General features: G+C 43.9%; 1 protein-coding gene across 1 annotated transcript in view; it reads left to right on the forward strand.

The window, feature by feature from the left end:
- RTTN (rotatin) overlaps positions 1-22,528 on the forward strand; it is a 1,129,552-nt gene that overhangs the window by 771,959 nt on the left and 335,065 nt on the right. The window contains exons 36-37 of the mRNA XM_086965450.1: positions 5,226-5,328; positions 19,419-19,617. Coding sequence (XP_086821576.1) covers positions 5,226-5,328; positions 19,419-19,617 — 302 coding nt within the window. The remainder of the gene's footprint in view (positions 1-5,225; positions 5,329-19,418; positions 19,618-22,528) is intronic.

Genomic DNA, 22,528 nt, shown 5'->3' on the forward strand with positions numbered 1-22,528 from the left:
TCATCTCCAGAAACCTCAAACAAGCTGTTGTGGTGGAAGCTACCAGCTAGCAAGAAGATCGTCTTTCTGCTTGAACCGACCACAGACAGGGTTATCATCAAAACGTCTGCTTCAATGGAAGTGCCCACATGCAGGAACTGTTCACAGGAAACAATGAGGTAAATAACTCCACATAAATATCTTAGAGCTGAAGGCCATCAGACTAGGACAACAAGTGTTGTTGCTGAGACTGGAGGGCCAAACTGTGTTGGGTTAAGGCAAACAATACAGTTTAGTACATTGTACAGCTGGGGGGCATAAGGTCTTGTTCACCATCAAGAGTCACAGATGCAGGGGGACTGGGCATAGCAATCAGGGTGGACGTTTCCATGGAGCACTTTCCAGGAGTCCAAAATAATCATGCAGACTCACTCAGTCAGGCACTGTAAGACTGCCACGAATGAGAGTGCCTACTACAATCAGCTGCAGTATCTGCCATAGGGTCCTCCAACTCTAGATCTATGTGCCAGTCTGCAAAATAAAAAATGCCTGTACTATCTCAGCAGATGTTGGCAACCAGAGATCAAAGCAGTACCTTTTCAATTACATGGTTGACTAACTTTCCCTTTCCCTAATTTACTCTTATTCCCAGTGGGCTGAGGAAGTGTCTGCAGTGGCCGCTCTTGTTCTGATACAGCCAGCTGCGGAGACTATCACGTTATCCACTGTTGAAAAATCCAAAGTTTTGCTCTAGACGCAGCTTATTGATACTACACCACAACCTGAAATCACTCAACCAGGCAGATTGGTTCTTGATGGCTTAGTTGGGCCATCTCAACATTTATTGGAGTGTAGGGAAATACTGGCCTGACTTGCAATGCTAAGTGTATGAACTTCTGTGTCTTGATAAAGGTCTTAACCCCTTTGCCAATGCAGCCTGTCAAGTACTCCACGCTTTCTGGATCTAGTGCAAGAAGATCTCAAATAATCCTGGTCAGAGTCTCCTTAGCAGCAATACTGAGATTTAGAATGACAAATTATGCATTGTTTTGTTCTCCCAGAGGATCATCAAAGAATTCATGAAGGACCTTGTTTAGGCTTTTTCATTGGCTACACCTCCCCAAACCCTCCTGCAAGTACCTTGTGATTTGAATATACAGTGCTTGGTCATCGTATCTGCTCTCTTCCAGCCAATCCATTGGGCACATCTCAAGTTCCTCTCCAGGAACACTGCAGTATGGCTAGCTTAAACTTCAGCAATGAGAGTTGGAGAGCTTCAGTGTACAACATAGAGGAACAGCACCTTTGCATCACAGAGGACAGTCACTTTGCGCATCAACCATAGGTTCATTACAAAGGTCCCTCAGACTTACACCTAAGTGAAGCTGTCACTCTCTGCTCTTTTTTTTTTATTTCAAACATCATCTTCATCAGTGTAAAGCTCCATATATTTGTTGGATGTGCGCAGATGTATCAGGTTATACATGGACAAGACTAAAGACATTTGTACATCTAACCATTTATTTGCTCTTCACCAGCCTAGTGTTTACCGCTATCTAAATCAGTTATCCCCCATTGGCTGTCGGCCTACATCACCTTTTGTCACTGTAAAGCTATGAACCTGCTTCAAAGCAGAGTCAGGGGGATTCTATGAGTAGCATGGCATCGCCAACTATGTTCTAAGCACGAATACCTCTCCTGAATATTTGCTGCTCAACTACTTATAAAAGCAGGCACGCTTTCCCTAAGCACTATTACCTGGAAGTAAATGTAGTAGCCAAACTTCAGTTCTCTACAACCTGTTTCAGTACAGTACAGTACAGTTTTTCCTACTTTCCACTTTAGTCACATTTGAAGTACTGCTTGCTGTTCTCATTCAAGCATATGGATCTTGGTAAGATTCACTGCTGAAGAAGAAAACTGAGACATATGTTACTTATTTGTATTTCCAGCTCTCCAGTATCAATAGCTTTATTGATTATTAAGTGACCCTCCCTCCTCTTCCCAGTCATAGGCTCATTACCTATTACCTATTAGCTGTATCCTCCACACTTGTGCCATTTAATCTGGGCTATGGTAGGCATTGAGGAGAGTAGAGAGGAGTTCAGCACTTCAGCCTCATTGGCTAAGGTTTCGGTTTAGTCCTTTGGCCATTTTAACACCATTGACTGTTGTTTTCTGTTTTGATAAATGATTTTATTGTGTTTTAACAGCCACTGTGTGGACAACAAGTTCAAGGCACAAATTAAGCAAGAAGTATCTTTGGCACAAGTTACAACCAAGTGAGCCAGAACATATACAGAGATAGACCTTTGAGTCCCTTCAGTGCCACAGATTGGATACAGCAAGTCAAAGGTGCAGGCCCTTCCCCCACATTCCCTCTCCTCAAACGCCACCCTCTCCTGCTGGTCAAACCAGTCAACCCCGCGGGCTACATTGCAATGGTTGGGGGAGCAGGGTTCAGCCACTTTGCAACCAGAAAGGCCGTACCTAGGGAGGCCTTCTCAGCCCTGATGCCTGCAGCAATCTCTGCTATTCCCAGAAGGATCAGGTTGAGGCAGAGGGGAACCGCCCACCTCAGCACCTCTGCCAGTTCTCTTGGTATTACGGCTCAGTATGTTTGTATTGTCACATAGGACCAGACCATGTGGAAGAAGCTGCTACGCATCTGGGGAAAGTGGCGTCAGGCAGAAGTCCAGCGGTGTGCTGATTTGAGGGGGGGAGGTACGCCACATGGCGGTAGTACGTTTCTAATAGCAGCAATTTGGAGGAGCTGGTGAGCTCACGGGAAGCAATCAGGGCGTCATGGCATTCCACCTCTAGTGGACCCACACAAACCTCCCACCAAATCCGGAGGCCATGGAGTGAGCCGGAGAGTTGATTATGAGGGTGCAGTAGATTTGTGAGACCCCCTCCGCGTCCCAGATTAACCATCAGGATTTTTACTTCTAGTGGTTTGAATTCTGGGCGGGGTTCTGTGTCCCGTATGTGGGTATAGAGAGCTTGCCCAACCTGGAGATACTTGTAGAATTGAGAGCGTGCAAGGACAAATGTCTCCTGTAGATTTGTGAATGAGTGCATGTTTGTCCCTGACCACATGCCCCCAAGTTAGAAAATCCTGATGTCATCCCATGTCTGAAGCCTGTGAGTGTTGCCACTTCCTTCAGCCAGGCGCTGTGCCATAGATTAGTTTGTTGTATGAGTTTATCCATCCCATTGCAGTTAGTAGGGGATCGGATGCCATACAGCAGTGCCTGCAGAGTAGAGAAGCTGAGCCGTGAGAGTTCTAGTTTATAGGCCGGGTTTGACCACTATCCGTTAAACTAGCCGTGGGCGACAAGGAGTTTAGAGGCAAGATGGTAAAGGTAAAAGTTGGACATGCCCAGCCTGCCATCATAGGGACCTCATTGACCGTGGATGAGCGCTAGTCGCTGCCGTGACCCTCGCCATAGAGATGTTAGAGCACCCCCCTCCAGTTTTCGGAACCAAGTCCTTGGTGTCTGGAGAGGGAGGTTCAGGAGGATATGGAGGAAGAGGGATTATATCATGATTTCATAAAAGGCTATACGGACCATCACATTTAGGGGGAGGCTTTGCCATTTGGTCAGGTCCACCTTTACTTTCCGGAGCAACGATTGCATGTTCAGTGCCCAGGTGAGCTCTGAGTGCAGTGCCACCCACACGCCCAAATATTTGAAACTCAGCCTGCGGAGAGGGATACTCGACTGCCAATCAAAGCAGTCCCTTGATGGGGCCGTGGGAATCAGCACTGATTTGGCTCGATTCAATCTCAGTCCTGAGGAAAACCCAAAGGCCTTAAGTAGGTGAAGGCATCGGGCCGCTCTTTGCTGGGTCCGCCAAGTACAGGAGGACGTCCGCATATAGGGCAATGTGGTCCTCATAGTTGACATCCCACCTCCACCCCTCTATAGCGGGTCGCCATGAATGAGTTAGGCAAGGGGCACCATTTCTAAGGCAAAGAAGAGGGAGATCAGGGGGCAACCCTGCCTCGTGCAGTGCCTAATGTTGAACGGGTCAGAAAGGATTCCATTTCCTAGCACCCGGACCTGGGGGTGGGAGTAGAGCACATCAACCATACCTCTGAAACACGACGAGCTAGCACCTTACGGAGGTAGTAGCAGTCCACCTTATTGAATGCCTTCTCGAAATCAATAAGGAGCAAGGCTAAGTCGTGTAGTAAGGAGTGGCGGTGGGCTAGAGCCACATGGAGCCGTCAAATGCAGTGTTGTGTGCTCTTTGTGGCATGAAGCTGCATTGGTCAGGGTGGCCGAGCGGTGGCAGCACTCTTTTCAGTCTGTTAGCCAGGATCGTGGCAAAGATTTTTATTTCACTGTTGAGTAGGGAGATGGGATGGTAGTGGGCACAGGAGGCAGAGGCTTTTTTGGGATCACTACTATTTTAGCAGAGCCAGGTTTTCTGGGAAGGAACTCAGGCGACATGTCTCTTCCAAAAGGGCAAGAAGATGGGGGAGAAGTAAGTCTCGGTTTTTCATCAGGTATTCCATGGGGAACCAATCTGGGGCTGGACTTATCCCGGGGTTCAGCCCTGCGAAAGCATCCCGGACCTCCTCGATCGTGATGGGGTCGTCAAGTAGTTGGGAGTCTTCCTGAGGGAGGCATGGGACGTCAAACCGCATTCAAGAGGCGATTGCCGGCTGCCCTGTCCCTTGGCACAGAGATTAATTCCTTGTAATAAAGGGCAAAGGCCCAGGCGATGTCTGGCAGGGACCAATGTGTATGACCTGCTTCATCACTAATCTCTGATACTATTGGCCTGTTAGTGTGAGACCAGCCAGTACAGCATTTTAATAATTTTTATCACCCTAACCGTAGATATTGGCTGCTTCTATAACATGTAGATGTATATCTTCCTGGATGAGATGCAGCTGGCAGGAAATTACTTCTCGTGGGCAGAGAGAAGGTGTTGTTCCAGGCGGGCATTTACTGCTGTTTAAAGTTACCAGGGAGTTGCAGCCTGATCAAGTGAAATGATTCAAACATGTGAATATATGAAACAGCTAATGCTGTTTTTGGACAAACAGCATGTTTTTGTGGATAAATCTTCCACTACCTTGCTTTTTTCTCAGTTGTCTCCTGATGCAAATGTTGTGGGGGAGCTTTTTAATGTTAGTGGTCCTTTGCAATAGTTAATTAAGTTGCCTGTTGATAGAGGAGAACAGGCCTAAACTCTAATTTTCTCTAAGTTTGTGTTTTTTTATTTTTAAGATCCTCCCATTGTCCCCATCTGTTGGAAGTGAGATTGAACTACAAGCTCCTGTTCCTCCATTATCAACCACTTCGTTGCCAGATACCAGACTGATATCCCAAGGTAATTTCTATGCTGTTTGACTTATTTCTAATGTGGGTGCCATTTTAAAGGTCAGTTTGCTCATGCTTATAGTAAGTTAAACTTCAACACATCATTTACTACTACTTTAATGGAATCTATTAAAAAATGTGATTCCTTGATATTCTCCAGTATTTTATCTCCCATAGATTCATATGCTTGAAACATTCCCGGTCAATGAAGTGGGTGCCATATGAAGCAATAGTGAAGAAACCTACATAGAGGTTCATGTTAAAGACATTTGCTTTATTAGCTTAGTCACTTCATTAAAAAGACAAAGTCTAGCCAATCAGGCAACATCACCCTTTAAAAACCTCTCCACAGAGGCTTCAGTCTCTCAGATTTTCTACCACAGGTCGGGTGATGGGAGTCTCCCTCAGCTCTGCTCGGTTTTTCCTTCAATACAGCTACATTCAAGAAGATTCTTTTCAGGTCAGATATTGCTTTTATATATTATCTCACTAAATCACCTGACTATGTCAGAACATCCCAAAAAGGAGTATTCAGGCTAGGCGGGCAACTAGAGACAAATTCCGGGGTGGGTAGGAGGGGTCTGAAAAAGATTCCGGGGGGGGGGGGGGGTGCTAATTGTTCCACCCATAGGCAGAGTGGCTCTAAGAAGGGGTGAAAACACAACAAAAGCCTCATTAACTAGTAAATGGTCTTTTAGAGACCTGTGATGTACTCGGGTGCGGCTACAATTAGAGGTTCGCCAGCCCTCAAAGCTGTCTCAGCCCGGGCTGACACACAAGACGGGGGGGGCTGGAGGCCGGTGAGCCCAATGGGTGTTGCGCTCCTGATTCAGTTCATGCGACTCCTGTGGCAAAAAGAGACTACCCTCTGGAGAGCCCCATAAAGAGTGCATTTATCGTCTCTACCCTGTGCATACAGTCAAGGACTTCAAAATGTGTCGCACTTTCTCCCAGAAAACTCTAAAGGACAGAGATGGAAGATTGCTGTTGTGGTTATAAAAACTAAAAAAATCCAAAGAAAGGACTTTCTCTGAGGAAGAGAGTGATGACTCCTCTACAACTGACTAATCCTGCAGAAAGGGATTGATTCCATGATAAGGAGCCTTCAGAACCACCAAAAAAGGCTCACAGAAAATCTCACCATGAAACTTCTAGAGGTTCCTTCTGAACCCACACCTCCAGCTATAAAATACATTTCTCTCAAGAGATCCTCAAAATCTCTTCCAATGACAACAATCCCTGAGGTAAAATTCCATTATTCATACACTTTAACACCGTCAACGACATCTGTTATCCGTGACCCCCCTGACTGTGACGTTGACGTTGTCCACTGCAGCAACACCAATGATTGTTTCCTTGTCTTCATCGACATTGATGATTATTACTCCTTAAAAGCTGTCGACGATGGGACTGTCATAAAAAAGGGTATATGAGAAGGTTCCTTCATCTTCAGACCTGATGCTGAAACCGTTGTCGAAGAGCCCATCGACGACACCATAGTTAAAGACAGCAGTCCCGTTGACGGAGACACCGCCGCTGACAGCCTCGTCAACGAGAGCACCGTCAACCACAACCCTGTCTAAACAAAATTCATATGACGGCAGAAATGCCAAAGAAAACCTAGTCGACGTCTAGGGAACCGCCATCAATGAAAACACCTGCTTTAACAGCATTGTTGACCCAAACAAAGACACCATTGATGCCTAGATCAATATTGTCACAATGCAAGATGTCACTCAAGGACTTGTTTTTCCCTGCTCACATACCAACAAGTAAAGTTTTGCCATTCAGACCTGCACATTTACCTGTAGATGAAGATTTAGAAGATGAAGGCCCTGTTTGGGGTGGCTCATATCCCCTCTGAGTTGGAAGTAAAGTGCTAAGAGTATGATGATGATTAGCAATATGATGGTGATGCATAATATGAGGGAGAACAGCCACACATGTTCAGGAGCAGTACACTGCCTATAGCCAACAGGACCACTAAGAGCAGTCAGTTCAGATACCACTGGAGTTAGTAACCAACCTTCACCACGAATCTATGACAAATTCTCGAATACAAAAATATCGATATACAAAATTATCGCAACAAAAATATCTATGGCAAAAATATCAAGATCCTATCCCTAACAAAGTAAGTACAAAAATATCGAGAAAAAAAATATAGAATGTCAAAATATCGTTTTTTGTAAAATATTGTTTTATTTTAATAAAATAAAAATGTTATATTAACAAAATAATACTTATAAACGTAATAAACATATTAAAAAATATATTATATTTAAAATTAATACATAATGTAATACAAATTAATAATAATAAAGCTATAATACATAGTATAGTTTTCATTAATAATAACTCTAAATTAATTATTTTAATAACGTATAAATAAATAAACATATAATAAATTACAAATACATTTATATACATAAAATAATATAAATAACAATTAATAACAACATAAAACTAATTAAAAAAACTAAATACATTTTAGGGTATGAGTAAAAATTACTATTCCCACTCCAGAGAGTGCAACAGTAGGGAAAGTGTTGGATAGCGTAGGGGTAACAATTACTATTCCCACTCTAGAGAGTGCAACAGTAGGGAAAGTGTTGGATAGTGTTGGGGTAACAATTACTATTCCCACTCCAGAAAGTGCAACAGTAGGGAAAGTGTTGGATAGCGTAGGGGTAAAAATTACTATTCCAACTCCAGAGAGTGCAACAGTAGGGAAAGTGTTGGATAGCGTAGGGGTAACAATTACTATTCCAACTCCAGAGAGTGCAACAGTAGGGAAAGTGTTGGATAGCGTAGGGGTAACAATTACTATTCCAATTCCGGAGAGTGCAACAGTAGGGAAAGTGTTGGATAGCGTAGGGGTAACAATTACTATTCCCACTCCAGAGAGTGCAACAGTAGGAAAAGTGTTGGATGGCGTAGGGTTAAAATTACTCTTCCAACTCCAGAGAGTGCAACAGTAGGGAAAGTGTTGGATAGCGTAGGGGTAAAAATTACTATTCCCACTCCAGAGAGTGCAACAGTAGGGAAAGTGTTGGATAGCGTAGGGGTAACAATTACTATTCCCACTCCAGAGACTGCAACAGTAGGGAAAGTGTTGGATAGCGTAGGGGTAAAAATTACTATTCCCCCTCCAGAGAGTGCAACAGTAGGGAAAGTGTTGGATACCGTAGGGGTTAAAATAACATACTTATAAATAAAAGCTTTTTTTTAATAATAAAAATATGAACTAATAAATAAATATAAACCATTTACAATACCTATACATAATTATTAAAAACATGATTAGCAAAATATATTTACCCGAAAAAATGTATTAAAAAATACCATTTTATAATATTTAATTACCAATTAATAATTATTTAACAATTATATAATTAACAAAACAATTAATTTAAATACATTATTACTTTATTACATTTAAATTACTTCCCACCATATTCCCCTATAAACCCACAACCCGCTACAGAACATATTTATCATTTAATCAATTATTTAAAATGAATTACCAATTGATTAAATTTAATTACCAATTATTTAAAATTAATTAATAATTCCTACTAATTAATAATTAATTTAACATAATTAAATTACTTCCCACCCTATTCCCCTATAAACCCACAACCCGCTACAGAACATATTTATCATTTAATCAATTAATTAAAATGAATTACCAATTAATTACATTTAATTACCAATTATTTAAAATTAATTAATAATTCCTACTAATTAATAATTAATTTAACATAATTAAATTACTTCCCACCCTATTCCCCTATAAACCCACAACCCGCTACCGTAGGGGTTAAAATAACATACTTATAAATAAAAGCTTTTTTTTAATAATAAAAATATGAACTAATAAATAAATATAAACCATTTACAATACCTATACATAATTATTAAAAACATGATTAGCAAAATATATTTAACCGAAAAAATGTATTAAAAAATACCGTTTTATAATATTTAAGTACCAATTAATAATTATTTAACAATTATATAATTAACAAAACAATTAATTTAAATACATTATTACTTAATTACATTTAAATTACTTCCCACCATATTCCCCTATAAACCCACAACCCGCTACAGAACATATTTATCATTTAATCAATTAATTAAAATGAATTACCAATTAATTACATTTAATTACCAATTATTTAAAATTAATTGATAATTCCTACTAATTAATAATTAATTTAACATAATTAAATTACTTCCCACCCTATTCCACTATAAACCCACAACCCGCTACAGTACTAAAATACAAAATTTAATTAAATAACATTAGAAAAAAATAAAAAAACATAATAAATACAATATAATATACACAAAAATTATTAAAAAATCGATATTAGTAACATCGAAATTATTTACATCGATATTACTGACATCGATATTTAAAACTTCGATATTACTAATATCGATATTAAAAGTGTCAATATTACTTACCTTCTATATTATGTCCCTTGAATATTTAAACTTCAATATAATTGTATATCGAAATTTAAATCTCGATATTTTGTCTGTGCACCCTTCAGCACATGCTCCAAGATTACTATAAAAGGTTATCAGAGCCGGCAACATCTGATCCTATGCCTCGACAACAGATGCCTATGCGGTCCCCGCAAATTCAAACAGCAATTCCTCGGTCACATACTTTACAGTTACCAGTGACTGATTTACCGTCCCTGGCACATACATTGGCAGACCCTCCAGCAGATGATCCAGCTTCCTTGGATGAGAATCCAGAGGAGGCATAGATCAGAGACCCTGCTTCAACTCCTAATGAGTGGTATGATTACTTAATACCAATGCCATCTCCTCCTGATACGCCACTAGTAGACTCGCCAGCAGATGACATTTGTGGTTTCCTCAACATCATGGAGAGGGCAGCAAAGAGGTTTCACCTTCCTCTGACCGCCAAGCAGACGGACTACTTTCTGTATGATTTTAAAGAGTCCATGAAGAGATCCATAAGAGCTTTTCCTATTGTGGACTTCATTTGGTAGGAAGAAATAAGAACTATGAAAAATTCAGCCACGGTATCGGCAGTAATGCCTAGACTAGATAAAAAAGTACAAGGCACTGAATGAATCACCGGCTTGTCTAATTGCCAACCCACACCGGAGTCAGTCATCTCAAGCAGCCCAGCGGTGTTCAAAGAACCCTTTGACCACTGTCACAGCTCCACTGGACAGGGATGGATGCTGTCAAGAAAACGTTGGCAAGAGCTTTTCTAGTATGGCACCCATCACTGTTCGAGCAATTAATTCTCTGGAGATCCTAGGGAAATTTGACAGGCAGATGTGGTCTGATATGCCTCAATTTGCAGACCTTCAGTCAGAAGATGCTAAGGTGGATGCAAAGAAGATTCTCCAAGAGGGAGACAAGTCCCTGCAGAGATCATTAATTGTGCCATCGATATCTCCTCAACAGTGTTCAGGCAATTAGCTGGAGCTGCAGTACTCAGAAGGCAAGGCTGGCTGATAGCAACATCATTCTGACCAGAAGTCCAAAGTAAAATCTTGGATATGCCATATGATGGAGAACCATTATTTGGTAAACACATTGATGACGCTCTCCAGGCTATGAGGGCAGACACCGATACAGCAGAGTCCCTAGGAACCTTGCAGATGAAAAGACAGCCCTTAAACTATCAGCCTTTCTAGGGTCAGTATCACCCACTGTATGCCCAACAATATCGGTTACCACCTTCAGCGGCGTACAAGTAGCCAGCAAGAGGAAAACAGCCCACCAGATGGCGAGATACTGCTAGAAAGCAGTGATTGTACACAGGTGCCGGTTACTCCCCACACTCTGAAAAAACATCTTGAAGGCTGTATAACACGCTACCTCCAGCAATGGTCCCTCATTGCAGTGGATAAGTGGGTCATGGATGTCATAATCCGAGGACACATGCTCAAATTAATCAGCAAACCTCTGAATTTTCCTGGTGTTTGGAGCTTCTCATTCTTTCAGAGACCAAGCCCATTCACCTCCTACCAACAACGTCTTTCCTGACTCGGAGCAAAGATCAAATATGTCATCTGGAGCCAGCATCTCTTCACATGCATGCATGGCTCCTGAGTTGTACGAATTTTGGAATCTTATAGTCCTGCAAGACTGCAGGGATATTCTCTTTAAATCTAGGGCTGAATACAGGTTAGAATAGAAGAGATGTTGTCACTGGTGGCTCCAGAACTACTTACATCCGTTCAAAGCCTCTCCTGAGCAGATCGTGCTGTACCTTCTCTTTCTGGCAAAGTCAGGCCTAGTTTACTCTTCAGTGAAGGTTCACCTTGCGGCAATCTCTTGGTACCGATGATCACGGGAAACATTATCCGTCTGCTCCACAAGTTTGTCAAGCAATTCATGAAAGGACTCTTCAGAACCTTCCCTCCGGTACAGCCCCCTCCCCTGGAATGGCATTTTAATGTGGGCCTTTCACAGCTAATGAAGCAGCCTTTCAAGCCTTTTTCATCCGGCTGAATTAAAAATGTTCACGTGGTAGGTTGCTCTTCTTCTTGCTCTCACATCTACCAGAAGGGTCAGTGAGATTCAGGCTTTTACCACTCAGGAACCCTTTCTTCGCTTCACGGATGAGTTTGTGCTTCTTGAAACAAACCCAAAGTTCCTCCCCAAGGTTCCTTCCCAATTTCACATCAATGAACCTGTCATTCTTTGAACTTTTTTCCTTAACCCAGCCACACCAACTGAACTGGTGCTACAAACTTTGCCTATTAAAAGATTCCTCAAATTTAGTATGCAAAGAACTATGAACATTTCTCTAAAACTGACCAGTTATTTGTAGCTTATGGTCAAGGTGGTCAAAACTGAACTCTGACAAAACAAACCATTGCCAGATGGATCTCAGCAACAATCCAATTTCACAATACTAAAGTGGGAAAACCTCTGGCGAAAAAACCTAAAACCCACTCGACTAGAGCAGTGTCCACTTAAGTCTGCTCTGCTCGCAGGCAATCCACTCAAGAAGATTTGCCGTGCTGCCATGTGGAAAAGCACTCATACGTTCATGCAGCACTACAGGCTAGAATCAACACTGTATCGACGCAGCTGTGGGACAGGCGGTATTACAACATTTATTCCAATAAGGAGAGCCTCTTTAAGAAGAGGTGTCTTTTTCTTTTTATATTCAAAGGTATATTTCTAAAGTGGATATAGATGTTGTAAATGCTTAAGCCTTTTCCAAATTTTGCTTGCTTTTAGAATTTCACAGCTAAATGTATATCCTCTTACTCTGCGTGATAATGTTTGCTTGTTTGCATATGTACATAAAGTATTTCTATCTGTACATTCTATTGATGTGTTACTTGCAAATGTATATTAATGTTACCCACCACCTACTCAGGGTACGTTCATTTATATAGATACTACTTGCTATTCTGATTAAAGCATGTGAACCTATGAAAGAAACTCCAGTACTGGATAAGAAAGTAAGTTACTTACCTGAAACTGCTGTTATTCAGTATTGGTATCTTTCTTAGATTCATTCACATGTAACCCACCCTCCTCCCTGGAGAGGCTTTCCTTATACTTTAGATATTGCTACCACTTGTGCTGGAAAGTCTGAGGGACTCAGCCTTTCTTGGGAGTGTTCTAGTGGCTGCTAGCAGCCAATTGGTTATGGTTCAAGCCTGGTCCTTTTTTAAAAAGAACATAGATGGGCTATTAAACTGAGAGCCTAGTGCCATTCTAGCCTATGATACATTTTATATTACTGCTTGACAATGGTACTGGGGGACTCCCACTTTGTGGAATAATTTAAAAATATGAATCTATGAAAGATACCAATACTGGATAACCGCAGTTACAGGTTCTTTCTGATATTGCTGCACAGTAATATTGATTTTTCCAACAAGAATAGCTTAGTCTTTAGGGACCACAGTAAAAACACTTAGTCGTCAGCTAGTTCCAGCAGTCCCACAGTTAAAAAAGTACCAGATCAAAACATACCTTTTGAAGTAGAGGAATTTGCAGGGGGATTGATTATGGACAGTTGCTTCTTTATTCAACATTTCATATCTAGCATTTTAACTTCCTTTAAGAGCGGTAATTGATTTAATTAAGATGGCCGCGAAGTCCGTTTTATGTGTGAATTATTCATCTGATAGTGACATCTAGCCACAGATTCCTTAACTTAGAATATTCTCAGGCGTCCGACTGGATCCAGAAAACTTTCTGCAGCAGCACCGTCAGCGGAGCCATACATGCCCCTCCCGGCGCGCTGACGTCAGATTCTCTTCTTTTCTGCGTCCCAACGTGGTACCTGGAAACCAGCGGTTCCTTGGCCTGTTTTTTGGGCCTTCTCAACGCCTTCAGCGTCACAGAACAGTGTGCAATGCTTTCGGGCTTTAAGGCGAGTGAGACCTGTGCTCACCAGATGTCTGTCATGGACCCGCACGCCATCTCTATGTGGTGCCTGGGAGTGCACCACAACTCCAAACAGTGCGACTCCTGTCAACAAATGAAACTTATGTCCCTGCGGTAGCGTTGTATGAAATTGCTGGCCGCACATTCCCACGGACGATCGTTCAGAGGCGGGTAAGCCCAAATGTAAGCCACGGAGGTCTTACTTCCATACGCGTTAAGCTGGCGCCCATTCCTCTTGCTCTTTGCCAGGCACGGTCGTCCGGCAGTCGTCTCCTCTGTACCCTCCCTGTCCTGGAGTCAGAGCGAGCGGGCCCAAATGAAGGCTTATTCAAAAGTACTCCACTCTTACTTTAGGTCAACCCCTCTCCCTGGTGCGCCTTCGAGTCCCACAGAGGTGGAAGACACTCATGTCGAGTCTTCGCCGGCAGATTCGTCCTCGGCGCCGGCCATGTGCATTGACTCCGGTTCCGGAGTTGATACAACGCCGACAGAACACGGCCCAGAGGGCCCTCCCAGTCGCCCGTCCAGCCCATCCCTCCATTCACCGCATAGCCCTGCGCAGTTTCCTGCGCTGACGTCTGAGCGGCGCCCGGCTCAATGCTCTGTCAACGTCATTCCTCCCTGCATATTGCGGTGGGATCGCCATCGGAAGGCGCCCAGGCCGAGTCCCCTTTGGAGGTCGTCGACATCGAGACGACTCCGACTCGCTGGTGCCGACATTTACGCCTCCTCTTTTGCACGAGGTTAACATTCCTCTTGACTCCTCGGACGTCGATGCGACTCCCACACTGCGTCAGTTGATGCCAGTGCCGGCACCTAAGCTTCCTCTTTTGCAAGAGTTTTACGTTCCTCTGGACTCCCCGGGTCCGAGGGCGTTTCGGTGCCCCATGGTGCAGGTACCTAGTGTTGCGTGGCCTTTGGATCAGCCTCAGGCTCCTCCACTTTTCCTGTTGAGTAGACGATTTAGTCTCCTCCCGTTTCCTACCAACAGTTTATTGCGCCTCCCAGAATGGCAACTGAGGCTAGTGCTGCCTACGCACGGGCTATTCACAGGGCGGCAGCTATTCTTCGATTTCAGCCCCCTGTGGTTTCCCTGCCTTCTGATCCTTTATTGGATCTTCTCCACATGGAGCCTTTGCTGCCCCTTAGGGGATCTTTATTTGACATCATGCTTGGCACATGGGCGAGGCCCTCCTCTTGTGACCCTGTTGATCGGGACATTGCTCGTCGACACAATCCTGCCCCCGATGATCGACTCTGCCTGTCCCTTCACCCTAGAGCTCAGAGTCTAGTTGTTCAGGCGGCTTTTGACTTGCAGCCTTCCTCCGCTTTGTCGATGTTACCTCCCACCAGGGAGTCTAGGTGGTTGGACACGTGGTCGCCAACTTTTTGCCTCTGCCAGTGCCGGCATCCGCGCATTAAATACTTCTTGCGTGTTCGCACATTCTTCCTCTGGCCTTTGGGACTTAGTCGAGATCCTCCTTCCTTCAATTCCAGAAGGGCCGCTGGCAGAATTACATCACCTTATTCTTGATGGCAGGGGAATGGCGCAATTTTCCCTCTGATCTTCCCTTGATGCAACTGACTGTGTGGGAAGGGCTCTTGCTCGGTCTGTGGCTTTGCGCCGTCTTGCATGGCTGCGCGACAGTCGTTTCCCAGACAAGGTTCGGGATGCTCTTCGGGATCTGCCATTCAATGGCGTGGTCCTTTTTGACTGTCACGCAGATTCAGCGGTGCACCTCCTCATGTCTGGGCTACCGTAACTCTGAGGCATGACTTTCTGCCTTGTAGTATCTTTTTCTTCTGCATAGGAGATGCTGCCTTGTTGGTTTGATTTTCAAAAATGTCCCGGGTTCTTGAATAGTACCCCGATATTGTAAGCGGTTGTTCCACTATCTCAGTATTCATTCAGTACAGCCTGACGGCTGGTTCTGTCTTCCTTTCAGTCCTCTTGCAGGGATTGAGACTTACCCTATGTGGGGTATTTGCTGGCTATTGGGTAACTGCTTTAGCCTAGGTATGCTCCTAAGGAATCTTCCTCACGGACATCCTCCTGGGGCTCAGGCTGTCCTATTTTCTGCTGCAATCCTAACGTTAGCATCGCTCTATTGCACTTAGGTTGCAATTAGCTCCAGTTGTCTGTAGTACTTCTATGCCTCGGTATGGGTTCCTTACCGTGCGGCCTCTTCCTCGCCTGCCTTGACGAGGTCTTTTTTCAGTGTTGCAGTGATCCTCTTGTCTATTATGGCTGCTCTTCTTTGATGACCACTGTTTCGTGGGGCCTGTTTTCTGTTCAGTTCAGGCGCAGTTCTTTCACGGCTGACGACCTGTCCTCGTTTTGTGCAAGGGAAAAAGCTGATGTGCAGCACGCTTATTAGTATTGGCGCAAACTTGGATTGCACCCTTGTATGTCTGCTATTATAGGATGTTTGCGTTGTTGCTTCTATGGTCAGCCCTTCCTGGGCTTGTCTTTGAAGGTAGTGGATTTACCATGTACATCTCTGCTGTACATTGTCTTATGTGCTCGTTTTCTGGCCACTTTCCCAAAAGGAGTTTTTCCACATTCCCTGCTGCTTCCTCACAGGTTTTTTCCATACTTCTGCTTTGGGTTCAGACTGTCACACTCTCATGGGGAGTGTTCTCCTCCGGATACTCGCTTCTTGGGCCCCTGGACTATTGGTTTGGTCATGTCTGTTTCCACTATCGTGTCTGGCTCCATCTCCTCATCTGTCTTGCGGAGGACCGTTGCTCTTCCTAGGCGAGGGACTAATGTCGCTTGCAGGCCTCGACATTGTCATGTCCAGTTCTGCTTCCACATAGCTGTTGGTTTTTTTCGCGTGCCCTAATCTTTTATTGTGTTACGCTTCAGTTTTGACTGTATTTCTTCTTCTCATATATCTGCTCTGTGCTCTTACACAGCACAATCATGCAGGCACCGTCCCTTCTTACGGTGTAAGTTGTCCTTGACCCTGTAGGCTCATACTACGAGCCCTTTTGTGGGTGTCTAACATGCCTGGTACCCTTTTTGATGGTTACCTTCTTGCTATTTGTCTCTCATCTAGGCTGCTCACGCTGCCCTACAGGACGGTCTTTCCTATACTTCGTGTGGTTCTAGCGTCCACGTGGTCTGCTTATGTGTCTTCCGATCTTTCACTAGAATATCGTTCTCACTGTAGCCCTGTTTTAGGTGCTTCTGCTGGTTGCCGTCCGCCCTTTCGCATGCCTTGTCACATACCGACTATATACTGGCGTGTCTTCTATTTCTAGTACTACCAGCACTTTCTAGCCATAAATTGCCATCCTGCCTATGCTGTCCCATGTATTTTGGCTGCTGCAGGTTTTCACAGTGCTTCTTTCCACTGTTGTGCATGCTACCCGGTATGCGCTGACTCTGTCATACCAGTTGCCATCTTCCTGAGTTTTAATTGCAGTCGGTATGCCGGATACTACGGATCCATCAGACCCTAGGTTCAGTTCCACTTCTTTCCAAAGTCATGATCTGTTCTTTTCACACTCACATGTCTAGTATGTGTTTTCATGCTGTTCTTGGATGGGTTGTGGTGCTTTTGCCACCCCATGTCTTCCGCTCTTTTCTGAGCTTCATGGTCTGGTGTGGCTGCTCTGGTTTGCGGTCCCCACTGTGTTTCGTCACCTTGTTGATGGCTACAGTCCCTCGGGAACCTAATGGGGTTCAGTCGCAGACCCACCTCTTCTATCGGTATGGCTTTGGTATCTATTCTAAGTTAAGGAATCTGTGGCTAGATGTCTCTATCAGATGAACTAGTTACTTACCTTCATTAACGATGTATCTGGTAGATACACAGTCTAGCTGCAGATTCCTTAACGCCCGCCTGCCCTCCCCGTTCTGTGAGGACCTTTTCAGGTTGGGGTTTCTATACTCGCCTCCCTCCAGGTGGCTTCACCTTTCTACAGGGTGACATTTTCACTTCACTCCTACACGAATTGTTCAGTCTGTTTTCATTGCTCTACTCCGCCCATTCTCATGATTTGGCGGTATGCTCATATGTCATGTGTCCTTTACAACCCTTTGCCTGGATTGTACGGTATGGGATCTATTCATGTTTCCCCCCTGCTCTCCCCTTCTCCGTCGCCTTGGGGTCTCTTACCACCCCTGCGACTCATTAGTTCAAGTCTATGGGCTCTGCCACATTCTCTCGCTCTCTTATTGGGGTTCCAATGTCTCTTTCTGGTGACGTCTTGTAGTGAAATTGTCCTTGTTCTTATGCTCTGGACTTGTTCTCCTTCACAGTTATGCTTTATAGTTGCAGACTTTCTGTTGTCTGCCATGTTGTTGTTTCATATCTTCATCTACCTCCACAGGTGGTTTGGCCTTCACTCTGTGGGATTGTTTCTCCGAGCGGTGCTCTGCTGTTTCCTTTTACTAGCTTTCAAAATACAGTACCTGGCACTGTCCTTTATGGCTCTACTTTTCTTTGTTTTCGCACACTGTTCCCATATTCTCACAGTTTTTGGTGTTGGCTCCGTGTTGTGGTGCGGAAAAGTTTCTCCGACGAAAACTGACGTCAGCGCGCTGGGAGGGGCATATATGGCTCTGCTGACACCAGGGAGGAGCCATGCGGCACCGCCCCTGGTGCGCAGAGGTGTTGCTGCAGAAAGTTTTCCGGATCCAGTCTGACGCCTGGGGATATTCAAAGTTAAAGGAATCTGCAGCTAGACTGTGTCTCCACCAGATACATTGTTACCGAAAGTAAGTAACTTGTTCGTCAGAGAGAGAATCAATGCAAAGATGAGCACTCGCTTTGTCACCTCATTAAAACATTTCCAGACTGCTGCAGAAGGAAGTAATGGTATGTGATGACAAACAATAGCTGATTTCATTGAGTGGTTTGTTCCACTAACAGTTAAAATGAAGATCATGGGTTTGTTAGGAAGTAGAAAGTCCTCTTCCTTACATGTCTTCTGGTGCTTGTCGCCAGTGTTAAGATTCTAAATAAGGAAGTAAGCCTCTCAATGATAGCTTTGAGGTTCAATTCAGGTAGTAACCGCAGTAGTAACAGTTTACAGAGCACCAACCATCTTCTGTGCCATCTTTCAATTAAATACAGCTTCACACAAGAATTCTAGAGCTCATGACATGTCCAGAATTCTGAGCTGCAGCTGCAGAGAAGGTTGAACATGGCCCAAGCCATATCACAACCCCTAAACAATTTGCAGCCAACTAATCATGTTGTTTTGTGCTATCACGCAGCCTCTAACATTAGTTAAGCATATGTGAGGCTAATAATTATCTGCTGCTCTTCTGTTGTGATTTGTTTGAGTACCTTCTACAGCACTTATAGCTAGAAAAGAAATATTCTATAGTGACATCAATGTGGCTCTGTATGGTGAGCATGCCGTCCATCCCAAAACCTAGATTTTCTCATATTATGCTTAAAAATGTAGATAATTTTCTTTGAGATTCTTCCTAAAACAGTTGAAGCTAAAATGTAGATATGGCTTTATTTCCAATGTGCAAATCCTTCATAAGTGGATTTCGACTGTATTTCTGAGAATGACCATTGTATTTCTGGTTTGTATTGAAAATTACTTAAATTTGTTTATACTGGTTTTACTTCTCTTTTAAATCTTTTTAATCAGATGTAAACATTTACCAAGTGTTTAAATATGGGATAAAGTGCATTTTTTCAATATTATTTGTAGGTCACAATGATATTGTAACAACTGCATCTCCCAGCCCAGAACATTCTCGACTGTCAGCTGTTGTGAATGAGCAGTATGCCATAGTGACACCGCCACTCATGTCTGCAGTTTGCAGCCTGTTAAACAATTTGCTCTTTGTGGCTCCTAAAGAGACTGCATTTTCCCTTCATCATACTCATACACTAACAGCTCTTAACAGGTAAGATTTATTCTCTTACTGGTGTCTATAATTTTATGCTGTTGTAAGCTGTATACTGTACACCCACCACCAACCATGCTTGAAACTTACACAGTGAACCTCAACCACTGCACCCACACCTGCTAAAAAAAGGAATTATGAATGCAAAGCGTAAATATTCAATAGCAAGTAAACCTACAGCCTGGTTTAAGTGATTTTCTGTTGTTGTTCCACCTCCAAGAGTAAAGAATAAATACGTAGACACATTGAACAGTTGTTTCCTCATACACATGTATACAACACATGTGTAGGAACACAAACATCTGGCAGGTGAGATGAATGTTTGACTGCTGTGGCCTTCCTCCAGTAAACGGTTTTGCTACCAGTGCAATCAGTTATTTCTTGAAAACAACTTGCAAAATGTTAGTCACAAACTGGGCCATTTTTAGGTTTCACTGTTGCTGTGCTTGTGAAATCTGTTGTGTTTAATATACATCTTAAAGGGAACTTACATCCCGCCCCCTTACTTTCCTTGCTTTTCTTTAATTCCCGTGCTTGCCACTTTTCCTCCATTTCAATTGACGGTAGCATACTGTCCTCGTGTTGCTACTCGTGTGGTTCTCTTATCAGCTTCCCATTAACCAAGTACTGTTTCCATCCGCTTTTGTGGAACAATTTTTTTTAAAGGTTTTGCATGCACAGCACTTGCACTGGCTTGCCCCTGACATGGCCCCTTCTGTACAGATTCCCCGCTTCCTTTAACCTCTCTTCCTTTCAAACACCCTGAGCCGACATTTGAGGTGCTCCAGGGGTACAGCGTACATGCGCACTCTGCCCCAAATGAAGCTGCCTCACATAGGAGCCATTCCTAACATAGCCGGCACGTCAGAGCAGTTTCAAAGTCTCCACGATCTGCATGAAATGGGCAGCCATTTTGGTATTGTAGTGCTTATGGTATATTTGTTGAAAGAACCTGTACTGTAAGAAAAATCCAAAATACTTTATCTTCAATATTTAAAAAAGTTATATTTTTCAAAATAATTCCACATGAGGAAATGTTGCTATATTTTTAATACATATAAAAAAGATCAATAATTATGTATGTTAAACTTCGAAAATATAACATGTGGGATACTTTTGTGGAAACACGGCCTAACAGGTCAATTCAGTTTTGGATCTTCTGCAAATGCCTGCTGCGCGCTCGCTTATCTGCAACACCTTGCTGAGATTTTATAAAATTTTAAAATACTTTGCATTATCGCGCTGCTCGATTCTGGATGCAGGCGATTATTTTAATTTTTATTTGGATATCCTTGGGGGCGATTATTAGTTCTTACCTGCACCATAATTGTTTTTCCACCCCGTACTTTGCGGGACTCAGGCCGAATCAGGGCTCATTGTGACCGCATCGCGGCGTTTTGGCCGCCATCTTGGGTGAGGGAGCCAGGAGGTGCCGAATTACAGTCGCCATCTTGGTTGAGGGGCTAGAGGTTTGCCTCGCAGGACTCCCGCGTTTGGAGGAGCATTCATAAGCAGGTGCCTACTTCCAGCACAGGTAGACTTCACTTGCATGCTGCGCGCTCGCTTATCTGCAACACCTTGCTGAGATTTTACAAAATTTTAAAATACTTTGCATTATCGCGCTGCTCAATTCTGGATGCAGGCGATTATTTTTATTTTTACTTTGGACATCCTTGGGGGCGATTATTAGTTCTTACCTGCACCATAATTGTTTTTCCACCCCGTACTTTGCGGGACTCAGGCCGAATCAGGGCTCATTGTGACAGCATTGCAGCGTTTTGGCCGCCATCTTGGGTGAGGGAGCCAGGAGGTGCCGAATTACAGGCGCCATCTTGGTTGAGGGGCTAGAGGTTTGCCTCGCAGGACTCCCGCGCCTAACGGCATTTATGATGCATACCAGCCAAGCGCACAGCGGGCGCGCCGATGGCGCGCCGGAGGTGCGCAAGAGGTAAGACCGAATGCGCCCGTTCGCGCACATGTCGCGCCCAGCTCCAGCCATGCTGTTTCTCCAGCTCCAGCTCGACAAGTCTATTCTAGAGATGAGCTCATTCAGGTAGGCCAGTGTTCCAGCAAAGGCAGCCGGCCGGCAGCTATCACTAGATGTCCAGAGATGCTGTCTTGTAGCCTGCTTAATGTCCGCTCTCTATGCAAACATCATGTGGAAATCACTCTTCTAATGGAATTCCATGGCCTGGATGTGTTATTTCTTACGGAGACTTGGACTAGGGTCGACAGAGAGGTAGACCTTGGACTGGCCTGTATTCCCGGCTTTAAGATCAGGCATAACCCTCGAGTGGGGGGCAGAGGAGGGGGTGTAGGCTTTATCTATAGGGAAACACTGGATTTATCCCAGTTTGAGGTCAAAGAAGTTCAGGGGTTTGAACTCATGGGTTTCTCTTTAAAAAATCAGAAGGGAGTCTTATACTCTGGTCTGTTATGTTATAGACCACCTAGTAGTACTGTGACAGCCTCCCTCGATCTGATAGATCTTATTTATGACCTTTCAAATACTCATGCCAGGCTTATAGTTCTGGGAGAGTTTAACCTCTGGCCTTACGGGCCCACAGACACAGCCTATAAAGATCTTTGTCAGGCCTGCAGCAATATGCATCTCCAGCAATTGGTGCTATCTCCAACTCACCTGAAGCTGCACACCTTAGACTTGGTCTTTGCGGCTGTTACACAGGTTAATATCAGGGACATAATTACCCAGGGTTGGACCGATCACTCCCTTGTTCTTTTTCCCTACTTCTTCCAGCTGGTTCCCCTAAAGATAGTGATTTAGGTATTACTAAATCTAGTAGGCAGTGGTCCAGACTTTTGAAAAACTCCACACTACCACTGTTATTACCAGGGGGGTTCAGGTTGGGGGAAGTGGTAGAGGAGAGCTACCAGCGCCTCTGTCAACAAA

Source organism: Lissotriton vulgaris, chromosome 4_1 (genome assembly GCF_964263255.1).
Source record: "Lissotriton vulgaris chromosome 4_1, aLisVul1.2, whole genome shotgun sequence".
In the NCBI taxonomy this organism is placed as follows: domain Eukaryota; kingdom Metazoa; phylum Chordata; class Amphibia; order Caudata; family Salamandridae; genus Lissotriton; species Lissotriton vulgaris.